This window comes from Pipistrellus kuhlii, unplaced genomic scaffold (genome assembly GCF_014108245.1).
Source record: "Pipistrellus kuhlii isolate mPipKuh1 unplaced genomic scaffold, mPipKuh1.p scaffold_m20_p_22, whole genome shotgun sequence".
In the NCBI taxonomy this organism is placed as follows: Eukaryota; Metazoa; Chordata; class Mammalia; order Chiroptera; family Vespertilionidae; genus Pipistrellus; species Pipistrellus kuhlii.
Genome location: NW_023425521.1, coordinates 153,412 through 170,770, shown reverse-complemented (window position 1 = coordinate 170,770; position 17,359 = coordinate 153,412). Strand labels below are relative to the sequence as shown.

The 17,359-nt window shown below is 46.6% G+C and overlaps 1 protein-coding gene across 2 annotated transcripts in view; it reads left to right on the top strand.

Moving 5' to 3' along the window:
- The window catches only part of SKAP1 (src kinase associated phosphoprotein 1), a 253,543-nt gene extending 236,494 nt beyond the window's left edge, over positions 1 to 17,049 (top strand). For both annotated transcript variants that reach the window (XM_036451284.2, XM_036451283.2), the window contains 2 exons: positions 14,437 to 14,545; positions 16,603 to 17,049. In XM_036451284.2, coding sequence (XP_036307177.1) covers positions 14,437 to 14,538 — 102 coding nt within the window. In that variant the 3' untranslated portion in view covers positions 14,539 to 14,545; positions 16,603 to 17,049. The remainder of the gene's footprint in view (positions 1 to 14,436; positions 14,546 to 16,602) is intronic.
- The last annotated feature ends 310 nt before the right edge of the window (positions 17,050 to 17,359 follow it).

Sequence of the window (17,359 nt, the reverse complement as noted above, 5' to 3'; positions counted from 1 at the left end):
AGGCCCAGCTTTCAGAGACGTGACTCTGTCTTCCTGGCTCCACGGCCTCTCGTCACATCACCCTTTCCCTAAGCAATAAAAAGGCTTGTTCCACTCTGCAAGATTGCGTACCTGCCCGTTTAAAAACTAAACCTCCTCTAGTGACGCGAGCTGTCCGGCAGATAAGGGTGAATTAAAGAGAGAACGAGAGAGAAACTCCTTCTCCGTTGACTGGAAAGGACAGGAGATCCTTGCATTTAAGGTAAACCAAGTCAGCAGGCTGCCTCTCTCGGGCTTACGTCGTGTGCCTCGTGAGTTGGCCTTGGGCTCCTCCCAAGACTTGTCCGGCTGCTTACTCCCGTGGAAATCAGGGTTGCGGCAACAGGTGGGCACCACGTAAGGTTCATACTGACACGGCAGCTTAGCTGGGGTGGGGAGACCCAAACACACCCACTTCGGCCGTCTTCTCTGCTGGAGCAGTTGATCTGAAAGCAGGGACTCTCATAGTCAAGGCCAAGTTTCACGTCGAACTCACTGTGATGCTGTGAGAGGGCCATGGGCTTTGTGTGGATGAGGGTGGACTGGTTTGGTCACCCTGAGTGACATTTCGCTTCCAGCACTCGGTTGGAGCGACTTACACTCAGGCCGGATCCCAGCTCCAACCCCGGCTCCTGGTGACCCGAATGCAGCAGGCCTGTTGCCAGCACACCTGGTCTACGTCAACCAACTCCCTGTCTGTTCTGATGGGAATTTGAAAGCCCCACGTTCTCCACCTCCTCCCTCAGAGGACTCCTTAAAGAGGGTAGACCTTTCCCTTCCCTTGACCCCCCGCCCCTCCAAAAGAGAACCGCGTGTTGTAAAAATTATCCGAACGCAGCAGTCCTTCCGCTTTACTTCGTTGAATGTGACAAGAACCCTCATAAAAACAGATGAGTCCATTCCTTCCATTGCCTTAAAGGAAGGGGTGTGTGGGGTTGTGCGTTTTTGTTTTGTTTTTAATGGCAGGGCTCTGAGGGAAAGGAGGTGTTTGGTGACATCTAGTGTCCATTCAGGACTTCCTCAGGCACCGTTAGCCCCTGCGCGGCAGCGTGGGGGATGGGTGGGGTTATCTGGGAGGTAATCCGTGGGCAGTGAGGAGGGAGAGTACAGGCCTGGGGGCTGGCTGCCCAAACAGGGTGATGAAACTGATCAATGCTTGTCAAAGAGCCATTACTCACCTCTGACCTAACCGAAGGGGGCGGGGAAGGGGGATACCATCGGAAAATATCTGTTCTTATTTATGATGATAAGAAAGAGACGCAGAAGCTGTCCCCACCACCCCATTTCATGTTAACAAGCGGGTCAACACTGTGCTGCGATGACGAAGATGATGATGGTGGTGATGGTGTTTTCTCTCGTTAATGACCCCTAGGGGAGGCCACGGCGTTAGGAGGATGGAAATGGGGTTTGGGGTCAGCTGGAAGGCAACGGTCACACACCGGTCAAATTCAGGGCAGGCCATTCCTTTCCCCCAGACAGGAACCAATCGTCTAGAACAAACCCTGGCAGCCTCATTCCTTCCAGGTAATTTTTATAAATGAGGGGACACCCATTCCAAGAGAGGACAAAAGGGAGAGGGTGTTTGTGTATGTGTGTATGTGTGTGTGACCATGTGTGTATGTGTGTGTGCGCAGATGCACGCATATTAACCTGCTAATAAGAGTTCAAACTGCATATCAACTGTATCCTCCAAACTTGGCCATTTATTATAAAACCCATTTATTTTTTAAAAAAAAGAATTAAATCGGCATTTTGCACTCCTTACTCCTAAACTGTCATCCTTTCACTTTCTAAATACACACACACACACACACACACACACACACACACACACCTTTAAGTCAGGTGGAAAGTCCTAGATCAAATAATTAACCGAGGCCCAGACAGAAATGTTTACCTAGAACCATATAAGCCATGGCAGGTTTAGGTTAATGCTCCGAATAGCCCGATGCTTTACAAACTCCAGTGGTAAAAAAAAAAAAAAAAAAAAAAAAAATCCCAGCCATTTATTTTGCAGTGAATTTATAACAAGTGCTGTTAAAGTCTTCGTCTTTTGACAGAGGTAATAATAAATTCACTGTTAAAGACGGTAGTTTAATTCCTTATACCTCCAATACTGCACAGAATAAACCATATTCATCACTGAGTAATTTTTTACCACATAAATCTAGAAAACTAACCGGTGAAGGCTGTTGAGGCTGAAATATTGTGAATTTATTAGATATGCCCATGTAGTATTGGATTCAGAGGTTTCCATTCGAATATATTATGGGGGGAATTTGTGTCTTTAACGGTGACATTTCCTCCATTTCCCACTGCCAGTATTATAACAAGCAGCTCCTCCGGAGTCAACTGCACGTTTATTAGACAGAGATTTAGTAATAAACTCCTCACTAATCTGCCAGGGAGGCTGCGCAACATTTCGGTGGGATGCTCTATTTAAAAGGAGTCACAAAAGCTTTGTTTCTGGGTAATTATTTTCTCAAAAGGAGCTCAGCCTCCCCAAGCCTCTGCCTGCCAGTGTTTCTTGGTGGCGTATGCATTCAGCTCTCCAGCCAAACTAGCAAAATATTGAAGCAAATTATAACCTCTTTGTCAATGAGGTTATAGGATTAGCAATGAGGAGTTTGGGGTAATTTGGTGAGAACGAAGAAAAGCTGGAATTTGCCAGACGCGGCCAGACGTGTGGTATTTGAGGCTAATAAAAAGAGTACATTGCTTATCAAACGAGAAAGAAGACAACGGTTTCAGAAAACTTGTCCTTTAAAATCTTTCACCCTGACGTATGACACAGTAATGATACAATTACACGCTCAGAGTTGAACGAAAATCTTTTTACTCTGCCATATTAATTTTGAGCGAAAATCTGTGCCTGTGAGATGATAATACTCTGAACCTTTCTTATGATTTGCTAGTGATGTGACATTTAAACTAACCAACTGATTATATCAAATTGTCACACCCTCTCCAGCTTCATTAAGGAAACATTAATATTGCTAGAATGGAAAACGTATTTTCTCTTGGATGCAGACATGTGCATCATCTTTTTAGCAAAAAGCTCCAGCGGCTTCTCTCTTCCCACTAATATTTTGTATTGGGGGAAGCGTTCCAGATACAAAAAAAAACTTCCAAGGAGCACTGAACTTGAAGATTTAAAAAAAATAAAATAAAATAGGTTTCACACTGTTAAACAAAGGAGAAAAAAATCTCCTGGCAATGCAAGACTGCAGCCCATCAGAATAATTATGAAAAGACAGACCCGGCTAGAAAGATAAGCATAATACCAGCAATTAATATTCAGCATTCAACATTATAGTCAAGAGGCTGTGTTTTTCTTTGTGATGTGGCTCATAAGCTAAGGGTGTCGGGAGCCAGGCTCAGCTCTGTCTTCTTTCTTGTGCACGAGGATTAAGGAGGAAAAAAACAGCAACAACAACCCGGCTCCATCTGTAAATGAACAAACATCTTGATTTTATAGCTATTTGCTCTGTAAAACTGAGGCACGGAACAAAAATTACTGGATGCCTAAGTAACACTTTAATTCTGAATTCATTTACGCGGTAGCTCTGTAGTTGTCACAAACCATAATGCAGTATTTAATTAAAATAACACAAGTGCATCTAGACATGTCCTGGGTGGCTATCACCAAATTACAGCCTGTGCCACCCGTATTTTATTTATGAAACGGCAGATCCTAAGGTGCAAATCGGCTGATTCCAAAGCATCAACATTTTAAACCTGCATCTTTAGAAAGGCTTTTTTTTTTTTTTCCTGCTGCGTCTTTAAATTCGCCCCCCCCTCCTTTTTTCAGTGGGATTGTTTGGATGTCCATAAATATCTCTCTTTCTAACTCTCGCTTTTCAACTGTTGACCTCCTGAGTCTTCTCCCTGTGAAATCCCCCCGTCTGTTGTCATGGAAAGGCTTGTGAGGTATCACAGGAGCCACCGCGAGCACGGGGCATCTTAACGGAACCTGGGAGTGGATTCCGAGAGGATGGGGGGGGGAGCAACCCTTTTCAGGCTCGGCGTGCTTGTTCCCATACAACCTTCCTTACACTTTTTTCCCCATAAATACCAGCTACAGCTCACAGGCTGGCTTGCTCTCCTCTGTGGATGTTCGCATGCAGACACCCTGCTCTTTTTCATAAACACATAGCATCTATCTTCCATACGCCCACCATCTATCTCCTCGTTCACATTGGCTGTCCCATCCAGCTCCTTGTCTGCAGAGTTATGTTCGGCGAGGTCCCGGTTTATAGGAAATAAATAATGAAAATGGAATGGGCTGCGAGAGATAATCGAAACATTCAAATTGTTATTTTTCACTGTACCTTCTGCAAACAGAGCATCTAGAAACACACCTTAGCAAAGGTGCTGGCCGGTCCCTAAAAAGCAGCACCTTACGGACTGTGCTGACCCCGTGGGTCTCTGTACGGTCCCTTTCCTGTCCTGTCTCTCTTGCTTTGTGACAGTCCAAGATCGTGCCGCTTTCAAATGGTCCATGATGCTGGTGTTATGTGCATGCTTCCTGCTTACTATTCATCCTGCCTATAATGATGTTTCTGTCATCGTGGATCTCTAAGAAGTAATCCCGAGAATTACACAATAGAAACAGAATTGCAATCGCCGTTTGAAAGGAAATAGCCCCCGCAGTTATTGTCTAAAGATATCCCGATAAATAGAATCGTTTGATCACAGCCTGGTCCTACAGCGAGGGTCTTCTGGAGGAAGGAAGGGTTTCCTACACACACTTGTAATTACGTTAGCCCCTTTCACAGGTCACACAGAAAGTTAATTTCAATCGCTGCTAATTTCCGTCCAGCAAGAGCATGTGGTACTTTAAACCGCCCAAAATAATTGGATTCAAAACAAATTTAGGAAATTGAGTGTGTTAGAAAGCAAATAAAAATATCCTTTTGGTAAGAACGGAGGGTGAAAGTGGTAAAAATGGCCTTTTTTTCTCTCTCTCTCTCTCTCCCTTCTTTCCCCTTCACAACTTTGCCATTAAAGTTGCACCTACAGCTAGAAGTTTGTCCGTGAAAAATGGTCATTTTGTTTCTCCGCTCAAAGAATGTTATTAAAATGCTAATTTAAAAGAAAAAGGAGTTAAATATCTAGCGATGGTGCATTCTAATTGCAAGCATAATGAGCTCTCCAAATGTGCGTGCCCCTGACACACACAGAGCATAAACAGCAGTAAACAGATCATTAGTACCCGCGTTCATTTATTCTGGCGACCTTACCATGACCCCGCCGAGGGTAGGGTGAAAAGCAGGTGGATCTGGCTGTGACACCCCCTAGAGGGATCCAGGAAATGAAGCTATAAGCGGTTGCCATGGCAACGCCTATGTGTGCAGATGATGTAACACACCGGCAGGCTGCAGGGCTCCCGCAACTGGGACGCTGCCTTTTCCCTCGCCGGAACAATCTTGGGGATTAAATTATTCATTCCTTTAATTCACAACGCAAAAAAAAAAAAAAAAGGAATCCTAATTTTCTTGATGTGCAACTCTCTTCCCCCGTTTGTCTGAGGGTCTGGAACAGGGTGGCTTGTCTATCTCCTCGTTCTCCTCCGAAACCTGCCCCAAGCTTCCTTCCTATCGTCTAAAGCCCCACATCGCAGAATCTGGCAGCATCTAGTGGGGGACAGGGAGCAGAAATCTGGCACTCACCATCTGCACTTAACGAGAGAAAAACCTGAGATTTTTTTTTTTTTAAGCTAAACTAGATCATGCAGTGTCCCTTTCCGACGCGGGCCTGTTGGCCTGGGACTAAATGTGTATCCGCCCTGAACAAGGTGTCTTTGTGTCGAGCGGGGCCGGGTCCGACACAAACAGCAGGAAGCAGAGAGGCACCGGCCCCAAATGAACCCGTCACCCTTGCGAGGTGCAAGAAACAGCGATAAGAGGAAACGAGCATCCCTCCCGTGTCCGATTGAGGGGACCGAGATGAATAAAAATAATTCTTTGGAGAACGACTCCACTCTATCCTGCCCTGTTTTGCACCCAACAACCTCAATACCCTTACGGCAACAGTAGAATAACTTTCCTTCATTTTTTTTTTTTTTTTTTAAAGGAAAGCAGGAAAGACCATCTCTGGAAATTATTTTAAAATAAAAAATATCCCGGCCTGGGCCTCCTCCCCGGACCCCTCCCCATTGCACTTTAGATGAACCTGTGATATTGTAGCAATGGCCCTTGAAGTGCGCTGGGGAGGTGATTTAGGAGAATATTAAAGGCGATGTGGAGATGCACGGCGCCTCTCGCAGGGAGAGCGGGAGGAGCGCGCCGCACAGATGGGCCGAGCAGATTAAACATTTCCGTCACATCGTTTCCAAATTGTGTTGTGGCGCCTGAGGCTGGCACTGCGGTCAGAGCAAAACAGAGCGGTGCGGTGCGGAGCGGGCGAGCTGCCGTTTGTGGAATCCATATTAATACTCGGGTCTCACATGGCATCACAATCCTATCAGCTCCCAAATGGCGCTGTCTCCATTGTCCCTGGGTTCTGCGCCTGGCACCTTGCTTTCTCTCAACGGCAACGCGTTTACCTTCCCTTTGCCCTTTCTCTGTTCTTCAGGCCGAGTTCCAGCTGTGTGTTTCTGTCTTGTTTCTCGTCCCTGGCTGCCCTGTGCCACCTCCCCTCTTCCCTTCGCGGCTTAGGGTTTCTCTGCCATGCACGCTATGAGGTTTGCACACGCTTCCATCACCAGCCATGTCCAGTTTGTACACAGGGTCCTGCACACCTCTCTGGCCTTGATTGGATCATTGTCCACTCATTCCCACTGCAAGGCATAAGCTTCAGACTTGGGGCCGAATGCCCCCTTGCTCTAGAATGTTCTACTCCTCAGAACACTTAGCTAGGGAGCGAGTTTTGTAGCATTGTTGCTCTGTTACCCGCCCTCCCCCTCCCCAATTGCTCTCACTGACCATCCAACCTGTCCATGTTCCCTTTCTTACACTCACATGCTTTTCCCGCGCTACCCCGCATCCAGGCCCATCGACCTCCCGGCTAGCAAATCCTCTGAAATGTAACCATGCCCCGGGTTCACTGAGGCAAGCTTCACAACTCGTTTTTATTATTCAAAGACAAAGACCCGGAGTCATGGAGGAAAGAGAACACGGCGGCCAACAACTAAAAACACCGCGTGATACAGTCCGGAGAGGCCGCCAAGGTTTCAGCCAAGCGCTGGGCTCTGAGCTGCTCACGGGTTTCACCACCACTGACCCGCTGTCCGCCCGACTGAGCGCCTCCCTGCTCCTGCAGACCCTCCTCACCAAACCACTGTGCCGAGAAGCAGGCCCTGTTAGTCTCTGGAGAGCAATGCCTGTCCCCAGACTGGTTTTCCTCAGCAGCAGGAAGGGTACTGAGTTAGAGCCCTCAATTTATTTAATCATTTACGGTATCCTCAGGAAGCATTAAATTTCCAAAGCTGGATTTTAAGAGTAGAGACACTGTGGGCCAATCCAGAGTAGAAATGGGATATTTTTCGGCTGACTCTGGAATATTACCATCTACTCCACCTAGGAATCCAAATTCCCCGCCTTTACCAATGATAATGTATGGTGCACACGCACGAATAGAGAAATAAGCAATCAGAAACAAATAATTCTGTGGTTGACTGGCCTTTCCCATACGTTTATCAAGCATGTCTTGATCTTTCATGTGAGGGGCTGATGGATTGTTCCGGGGAAGAGGAATTCTGTTGTTTACAAGGGCAGATATAGTGAACTTGGGTGGTTAAACGAATGAAAGTATGAGACCTTTTTCTGGGAATCGTCTTCCACGGAGGCTTAAGTCAATGTGAAAAGAGAGCATTTCTGCCGAAACCGGTTTGGCTCAGTGGATAGAGTATCAGAGGTGGTGCCTTAGAAAGGACACAAGGCTCGGCCAGCATCTGAAGAAGGGACAGACTCTGCAGCAGGAGGGCTGAAACATAGGAAACCCAGCAGCCAGAACAAGGATTCCTGATTTCCTTTCATTGTGTTTTTTCAAAGGGGGGAGGGCGGTGACGATGGCACCCTGGGCCAGAGTGCAGATCCAGGCTGTAAAGAGCATCGCATTTCCCTCTAGAGCAGCGGTCGCCAACCTTTCAGACCTCACAAGCCACCAGGGGTCCAAGGACCACCGGTTGGCGCCCGCTGCCCTAGAGCACTGGTTTGTGAACAGGCGTATAAATCCTTTGAGAATCTGATCAAAGATCTGGACGTGTACCCAAGCTTTTACACCAGCCAAAACCAGTTTGGCTCAGTGGATAGAGTATCAGTCTGTGGACTGAAAGGTCCCAGGTTCGATTCCGGTCAAGGGCATGTACACTGGTTTGTGAGCGCATCCCCAGTAGGGGGTGTGCATGGTCGACGTTGGTCAACGTTTCTCTCTCATCAATGTTTCTAGCTCTCTATCCCTCTCTGTAAAAAAAAAAAAAAATCAATAAAATATATTTTTTTAAAAAAAGATTTTACACCATTTTAAGGAGTTCGAAGATTCCTTCACGTCCATCCACGGACAGGCCAGGGGTTCACAGACGCCAGCATCAGAATCTGTGTCCTAGAGGATGGAGATTCCCTATTGTTGGAACAGCCCAGGAGTCACTGAGCCTAGAAATTGAATTCTCATCCCAAGACAGGATGGTCATTTCAGGTCATGTCTGCGCTCCTCCAGGGGAGCCACGGAAGAGCTTATCCAAATAGGAACCAGCGGGGAGGAGAGAAATTAAAATGCAGCAATCACGGAGTCGGGGTATTTAATCTCTTTTAAGGCTTATGATGGGCGCCTGCTGGTTCTCCCCCTGATAGCCCCTGACACCTACTGACAGGGTATTTGCAGCCCCACACGGGGACTCAGGGCCCTGTGACAGGAGGAGCACCGAGGAGGTCCGTGATAGTCTGGAAACCATAAAGAGCAATAGGAAGCCACTGGAGGCGGAGTCCCACTGTGCGACGTGCCAGTGGCTGGTGGCCATACTGCTTTTTGTTTATAGAATCCGCTGTTCTCTTTATGGCAGGTTTGGTGGGGTTCTTTTTTCCTCGGTGACGGAGATTAGCCGCATAAATCCGTTTATGGCAGCGTGCAGCCCCCCATCGACACTTCCGCTTGTTGCTGTGGGTGATGCTGTGTCGATTTCAGGTTCGCTCGACGCTCCGCTCACTCAGGCTGGTAGCTCCTCCAACCAGACAATGGACTCCAAGTAGCCAACCCTTCTTTTTTTTTAAGGCTCCTTCATTGGGGGGAGAGGGGGGTTCAGGGAGGTGAGGTAGCGTTGGTGTTGAAGGGAACAGATGTTTAATCGAGCCTAGAGATACTTAGGATGAGAACAAACTATTGTGCTGTTTTCCGAGGAAAGTCTTCTTAAAAGACTGTGGCAAAAGCAAGCGCGGGTGTGAAGGGTTTTTTAAATAGCTTTTTATATTCTTATCTAAAGCATCTTCTGTGAACAGTTTTGTATAATTAACATCTTAGCGCTGCCATGCGCAGTGTACCAGTCTACAGAGTTACAAGCATGGGGAGCCTTCGTGATTCTGATCCCCTGACATTGTCACTTGTAGGTGCATATTCCCGTATCGAGTATTTGAGGTCTTCCGGGGAGGTCTCCACGTTTTTCTTGTCTTTCCAAACATCTAGGCAAAGAAGTCAAACTTTATTTAAAACGTTGAACCCCAAGAATTCGGGCCCCTCTGCCATCCCAAAAAAACGAATCCAAGACTCAGCAACTTAATAAAAATGCAGTAAATTCGCACCTCTAGACAAGAGCAGAGTTCATTCGGAGCTGGGGTCTGCCTGGTTGAGCCAGTTCTCTCTCCGTTTTAATAGTTTAATAAAAATTAGCATAATTAACGAACATCTGTATGATCCAGAGTGGTGCAATTTGGCACTTGGAAACGAGGGCTTAAACATGATTGCTGTGAGTTTAATGTTGTTTTAATTCTTTTTGGCACTGTGCAGTGAAATAAACGTTTGGTGGTGATAGTTCTCGGCCGGATCTCATTTGCATTTCTCTCCCTTTGATTATGAGCAATTGTGGACTCCCCAGCAATTCATCAAAGTAGAAATTATTTTAAAATACCTCGTGGTGTTTCGGCTGGGCTGGAGCAAAGCCTGGGGCCGTGGGGGACAGTGAGAGAGGAGGCTAGAAATGCTCCATCCATGCTTCATACGTCTCAGCCCCGCAGCCCTTCCTGGGTATCCAGCCAAGGGATGAAATCTGGGGAAGACAGTCAGATCTCAAGGCCTGTGGGTGCTTTGATTAAGCTCCGAGGCTCCCACGGCAGGATACATACGGTCTCTGAGACTGTGCCCTTCTCCGTACACTTCCGCCTGCTTCTCTGTGCCGCAGGGCAGAGAGCTGCTTTCACTCATTTCAGTTCTCACCACTGTGGTGAGGCTGCCATATCTGTGGTCGGCAGGGTCGGTGTTCCCCTCCAGCAAGAGCAGGGTCCTCCCGCGCCGCATCTGCTTCCCGATTGCCCCCTCTTCGCGCTGACGTGGACCTTCCCAAGGCCTGGTCCTCCTCCTGGCATCAGGCTCAAAGGGGGATGTCAGTCAGGAGTCGTGAATAGCCCCTAGGGAGAGAAAGCCCCCTCATCACTCTGAGCCCCTCTGGTGATGAAGATGACGGCATCTGGTAGGTAGAAGGCCACTCTTCACACCTCAAAAGACTGTCAGACATCATGCCCTCCCCATTTGTGAGATAGCAGAAGAACTAAAGTAGAGTTTTGATGAGTTCCAATGAGAGGAGACGACAGAGGATGTGTTTCCCCTTCGCAACAAGGCCCTATGGACATGTCCATGGCAGTGACATGCTAACATAAGGCAATACTACAAGGAAACTTATAGTAGAAACTGCCCTGAGTGTTGGGAGGTGGACAAGAACATAACTTATATCGACAGGAGCTTTAAAATGTACATGCCCTTGACCGGAATCGAACCTGGGACCTTTCAGCCCTAGCCAGTTTGGCTCGGTGGATAGAGCATCGGCCTACGGACTGAAGGGTCCCAAGTTTGATTCTGATCAAGGTCACATGCCTGGATTGCAGGCTTGGTCCCCAGTGGGAAGTAGCCAATCAATGACTCTCTGTCATCATTGATGTTTCTATCTCTCTCCCTCTTCCTTCCTCTCTGAAATCGATAAAAATATATTTTTTAAAAAATGTTCTAACAGCCAGGACCGGTTTGGCTCAGTGGATAGAGCGTCGCCTTCGGACTGAAAGGTCTCGGGTTCGATTCCGGTCAAGGGCATGTACTGTGGTTGTGGACACATCCCCAGTGGGGGTGTATCGATGATTCTCTCTCATTGATGTTTCTAACTCTCTATCCCTCTCTCTTCCTCTCTGTAAAAAAAAAATCAATAAAATATATATATTTTTTAAAATGTTCTAACAGCACAGGCTAAGGAATTCTGGGTAATTTCCCTTAAGGCAGTGCAGACTGTAGAGGAGTTGGCCTTGGGGAGAAAGGGAATAAGGTCTGGTGTGGAGAAGCGGTAGACACATTCATTTATTTCAGACTGACTTTTAAAGATAATTCTCTGTTCCTCTTAGGGTCAACTCAATGGTCTCACTTCTTATGCCATTTGAGTCTGTCTTCACGGTACTTAGGGAGCCATTTGGCGAAATGTCTCCAAAGGCAGTTGCTCTCTTCCTGCCACCACCAGTTCAATCCCCAGGAGAATATTTGGCAGTTGACTGTAACTAAATCTGCTCAACTGAGAGTACAAATCCCCGCTGCTTCCCTTCATTCCTTCATAACCTCATTTAACAAGTATTTTTTGGCCCCATTCTGTGCTGGGTACCACACTGAGTGCTGAGAATACAACAGCAAAGAAAACCAACAAGGTCCCAGCTCTCACAAAACTCCCCACCTAGTGATTGCCACGGAGACAAAAGCAGACCGATACAAGTTAGCATCATGCGCTCATTTCCAAGGAAGCACAGGCCACAGCCCTGTGGACCACATGGCTAGGGCCCCCACCCCATCAGAGAGTGGCAGGGAGAGGATTCTAGAGAACCTGGAGAGACTCAGGAATTGAGATCTGAGAGCTGCTTAGTACTGAGCCCATGAAAGGGAAGAGGGAAATAGAGGCTAATCAGCAGAGGGAAGGCTCCAAGATGAGAGAGGCTGTAGCCATGGAGCAGCTGAGACTAGTTCTGTTGGACTAAGGGTCCGCCAGACGTAGGGGCTGAGTGAAAGTGCTGGGCAGTGATCAGGAACAGGACATGAAGGGCTCTGTCCACCTTATTAACAAGTCGGCAATAAGTAGGCAGTGGGAACCCACTTTAAGGTTTTGAGCAGAGCAGTGACATTTTACAATAGAAGAATTCTGGCTGCAGAACGAAGACTAGATTGGAGGAGAATGAGACTGGAGATACAGAAACCAACTGGGAGGTTATTTTCTATAGTCCTCATGAGAGACGACTGTGACATGACTCAAGAATACTGTCAGTGGGAATGGAGAGAAGTGGGTGGATTCCAGTAACATTTTGGAAAGAGAATTGACAGGACTCAAGGGCTGATTGGGAAAGGGAGGGTGAAATTGGAAATGACTCCTGGGTTTCTGGCTTGAGTAACTGAGCTCATAGTTACTGGTACCATTTACTGAGACAGAGGAAACAGGAGGGATAGAAATTTTGGGAGTGGGAGTGGAAATAGAAGCAGAGTGATGGATCAAATTTAGTTTGAGCAGCTTGACATACACTTGGGTATTGGGAACCCATCCTTTAGATCTGGGCTGGAGACTGGTTTTTAAAGACAATTCTCTGCTCCTTTTAGGGTCAACTCAAGGGTCTCACTTCTTATGCCATTTGAGCCTGTCTTCATGGTACTTAGAGAGCCATCTGGGGAAAATGTCTCCAAAGGCAATTGCTCTGTTCCTGCCACAACCAGTTCCATCACCAGGAGAATACTTGGTAGTTAGCTGTGACTAAATCTGCTCAACTGAGAGTACAAATCCCCGCTGCTCCTTTCAGTCCCTCATAACCTCATTTAACAAGGATTTCTTTGGGCCCATTTTTTTTAAAATATATTTTATTGATTTTTCTTGCAGAGAGGAAGGGAGAGAGATAGAGAGCTAGAAACATCAATGAGAGAGAAACATCGACCAGCTGCCTCTTGCACACCCCCTACCGGGGATGTGCCTGCAACCAAGGTACATGCCCTTGACCGGAATCGAACCTGGGACCTTTCAGTCCGCAGACCGACGCTCTACCACTGAGCCAAACCGGTTTCGGCTGGGCCCATTCTGGTTGGAAATCATTTACACACATATTAGTATCTAAACCACAGTTATATAAGATGGCTCAAGGAAAGTGCATCATGTCAGAAGGCAGGACAGAACCCTGGAGAACAACCACATGAACTTCAACCCAAGCATGTGCTCTGACCCGGGACCTCTTGGTTCCTGGGTGGATGATCAACCACTTAGCCTGCCTGTAATTATTAATGTACCTGTCAACCTCCCACCTCTAATGTTGGGAGCACCTACTATGTATCAGTGACTTGGAATTGTTTTCACTTCTGTGGCATCACTTATATCCCCACCACATAGGGGAGGGGTGATGGTCTCCCTACTCTTACAGAAGAGGAAGTTAAAGCTAGGGGAACTTAAGGTCACATGGCTACTCAATGACCACGTGGGGATTAGATCCCAGTCTGTCTGACTCCAAAGCCCATTACTCTCTGCTGTAAGCTCCCAGGGAGCAAGCAGTGCTCTGATTCATCATTATACATCTCATGGGAACTCAGACAGCACTTTGCACATAGAAGATGCTTGGTAAATATTGATTTGAACTATGACCTGACTCCCTGAGTATCTTTAGTGTTCTGGCATTTTAGGATGTGCTCAAATTTCTCTGAAGAAGCCATTCAACTACGGTAAAAAGAAAGAAAAAGGAAGGAAGGAAGGAAGGAAGGAAGGAAGGAAGGAAGGAAGGAAGGAAGGAAGGAAATAAGGAAGGAAGAGGGAAGGAAGGAAAGAAGAAGGGAAGGAGGAAGGAAGAAAGGGAGAGGGAAGGAAGGAGAGAAGAAGGGAGGGAGGAAGTAAGGGGGAGGGAAGGAAAGAGAAGAAGAGAGGGAGGAAGGAAGGAGGAAGGAAGGAAGGAAGGAAGGAAGGAAGGAAGGAAGGAAGGAAGGAAGGAAGGAAGGAAGGGGGAGGGAAGGAAGGAGAGAAGAAGGGAGGGAGGGAGAGAAGGAGGGAGGGAAGTGTTCTTTAAGTTGAGCAAGGCATCAAATGTGCGAAGTTTACAATGTAGACAGGAAGATGGCAAAATGAAAACAGTTTGCTTTCCTCCTCTAGATGACTTTTTAAACATTTAATAATCCCATCAAGGGTGTCAACCACCCCCACAGAGTCTCCCATGTAACCACCATGAGAGATTACCAGAAGCATGGCCAAATTTCAATTGACACCATTCTCTTTTCATTTTGCAGGAGTATAACGTGTATGGCTGGTGGGTAGGAGAGCTCAACAGCCTCATTGGGATTGTCCCAAAGGAGTACCTCACCACAGCCTTTGAAGTAGAAGACAGATGAAGCCCAGGTACCCACACTGTGGCCGATGACGGTGTTGGCCATACCTTTGTTTCTCTGTGAAGGATGGGAGTTGCCAGAGAAGTAGTTGTTTTTCATTTCCAAAGGTGGTGCTCATAACCCACCATGGAAAGGTGATGATTCTGGAGTTGTTTTGCCCAAATCATCAGGGGACTGTGTCAGTTACGATTAAGTTCAACTACATGGGACAGAAAACTCAAAATAACTGGTTTAATTAAATAGAAGTTTATTTTTCTCTTCTGTAAAAACCCGGACATAAATAATACAAGGTATCTGAGTCCCAGGTACCTTGCTTTTTTGTTGTGGTGGTGATTGTTTTGTTTTGGTCGTGTGGCCAACATTCCTAAGATTACCTCGTGGTCCAAGATGGGTGTTCCAGCTCCAACTATCATGCCTGTATCCTACCCAGCAGGAAATATAAGAGGGCACGCCTTCTCCTTTTAAGGACACTTCACAGATGCTGCACATACCTCTTCTGCTTACCTTCCTTTGGCCAGAACTTAGGCATACAGACAGAAAGACAAAGCTGCAAAGAAAGCTTTATTGTACCTAGCTTAAAAGTGGAAGATGGGTTCATTAATAAAATTAAAAGGGGAGAATGGATATTGAGGACAACTAGGAATCTGTGCCATAAGCATGGGTCTGTATCCCAGCTTGCAAATCCAGGCATGGCACCACTTCCCCCAAATGCCCATGTGTTACAATACGATTGGCCAAAATTAGGAGCCCAGTATGAGGATTCTTGGGGGACATAAATTAACTTTGGGGTAATAAAGAATATGGCTTGCATTTTATGAGCAAGAACCACATCGTATTTTAAAACAGTTGGGTAAGTGCTTGCTCTGGGTAAGGTAATGTTGCAATTGCTTTGGCGGGGAATGGGTTTTGTTTAGAATTAGGATGGCGATAGAGGGCACCCAAAGCTAGCACGATATCACTAGCTCCATCTTCCGGCCTGAAATGGGAGCCAATTTTATTGCTGGGGGTGAGGGATGACATGTGTGACAGTAATACAAACTGTCGTTGGAATCTTCCAGACCAGTTCCATTCTAGTGTGCAGTGGATTCTTTTAGGAAAACACATAAGGATAGATCTTGCTTTCAGATGCCCTTATACAGCCTAAAGCACCAGCTCAGACCTGTCACACAGGTTTGACTTTATGGCTTTCCCAACGAGGGCTCCATTTCCTGGCCATGAATGTAGAAGGGTTGGAATTTTTCTCTCAAATCTACACAGATTCACAGGTTTGACTGACTGATTTAATGACAAAGTTGTTTATCTTTGACCCAATAATTCCACATCTAGGAGTTTATCCTACAGCATGCAAAATGTTAGTCACACAAAGTTATTTGTTGGTAATAACAAACCATTGGAAATAACCTAAATGTTCAATAGAGAACTAGCCAAATAACTGTAGTACATTCATAGAATTGAATACTATGCAACAGTAAAAAAGAAAAAAGAAGCTCTCCCCATTAGTATGGAATACATTGTAAGATATGTTTGTAAATTAAAGAGAGAGAAAAAAGTAGCAAAGAAAGGTAGGCCTAACTTACTCCACTCATGTAAAAAGGGAGTTTCCAATTGCTTATAAATGTACTAGAGGCTTGGTGCACAAAATTCGTGCACAATTAAGGTCCCTAGGCCTGACTGGTGATCAGGGCTGATCTATGGGGCTACCGGCAGGGATTGGGGCCCTTCCTGCTCACACCTGCCTTGGCCTGGTACCACCCACTTGCCAGCCCCAACCCACACTGTCGTGGGGCTGGGTGGGGGCAGCTCCAGCATTGAGCACCTGCCCCCTGGTGGTCAGTACGTGTCATAGTGACCAGTCTTTCTGCTGGTTATTCCGCCATTTGGTCTATTTGCATATTAGGGTTTTATATAGATAGATGAGATGCTCTGGAAGGAAAAAGAAAATGCTAACGCTGGTTGCCTCCAAGGACAGTATGACTGTGAGACAGGGAGACACTTTTTACTCTGTGCCCTTTTATACGTCCTATATTTTAAACCAGAATGCAAATGTATGTGTTTTTCCTCCTGTAGGACACATATCCTTCTCTCTCGCCTGCCTTTATAAAGAAACTGATCATCAGAAGCTCCCACTTCCCACCTCTGCTACCCACCAACACCATGGACTCTTCTCTGTACCCACGCCTCTGACACCTGTTAGTAACTGTAAGCCATCAATAGTGCAAGAGGGAAGAGGCATATTCAGCAGACCTGTAACCACACCTGCCTTGTCACAGCTCATTCCGTCTCTAACCGTGCCCACACCGCCACTTCTGCCCTTTCCACAGGCTTGTCACCGAGAAGGTGAGAGAGAAGGAACCCTCCTGTCAAAGGTTTTTCCTTTGGAGAAGGGAGTCTCTGGTTGTTCTGTTTGAAAAGCACAAATAAATGTCTTACTTGGTTCCTGGCCATGTGTGATGGTGCTGAGTTTCTTTTGCAATGGCATCAAAATGCTGGTTCCGGGCATTCTCGACAACTCCAGACCAAGTAGGAAGGAAACAAAAGCCCAGAGAGAGAGAAGGGGACTTGCAGTTGTCTTTCGGGGTAGGAGCATTTCTGGGGCCTAGGCCTGCCTGCTTGGCCTCTCAGTTACCTTGGTTACCTCCTTTGGTTATTTTTTTGTGCTGACTCTTTCTGAAATGAGACAGGGCTAGAAGAAAGTCCTTGAAGTCAGCACATTGGAGAGTTCCCTTTCCCCCTCAGTTAACTACTCAATGGAGTCCTGTATGGGAGCCAGTCCTAGGTAGGGGCCAAGCAAGAACTTTGAAGAGGGCTGGTGTATACACAGTCC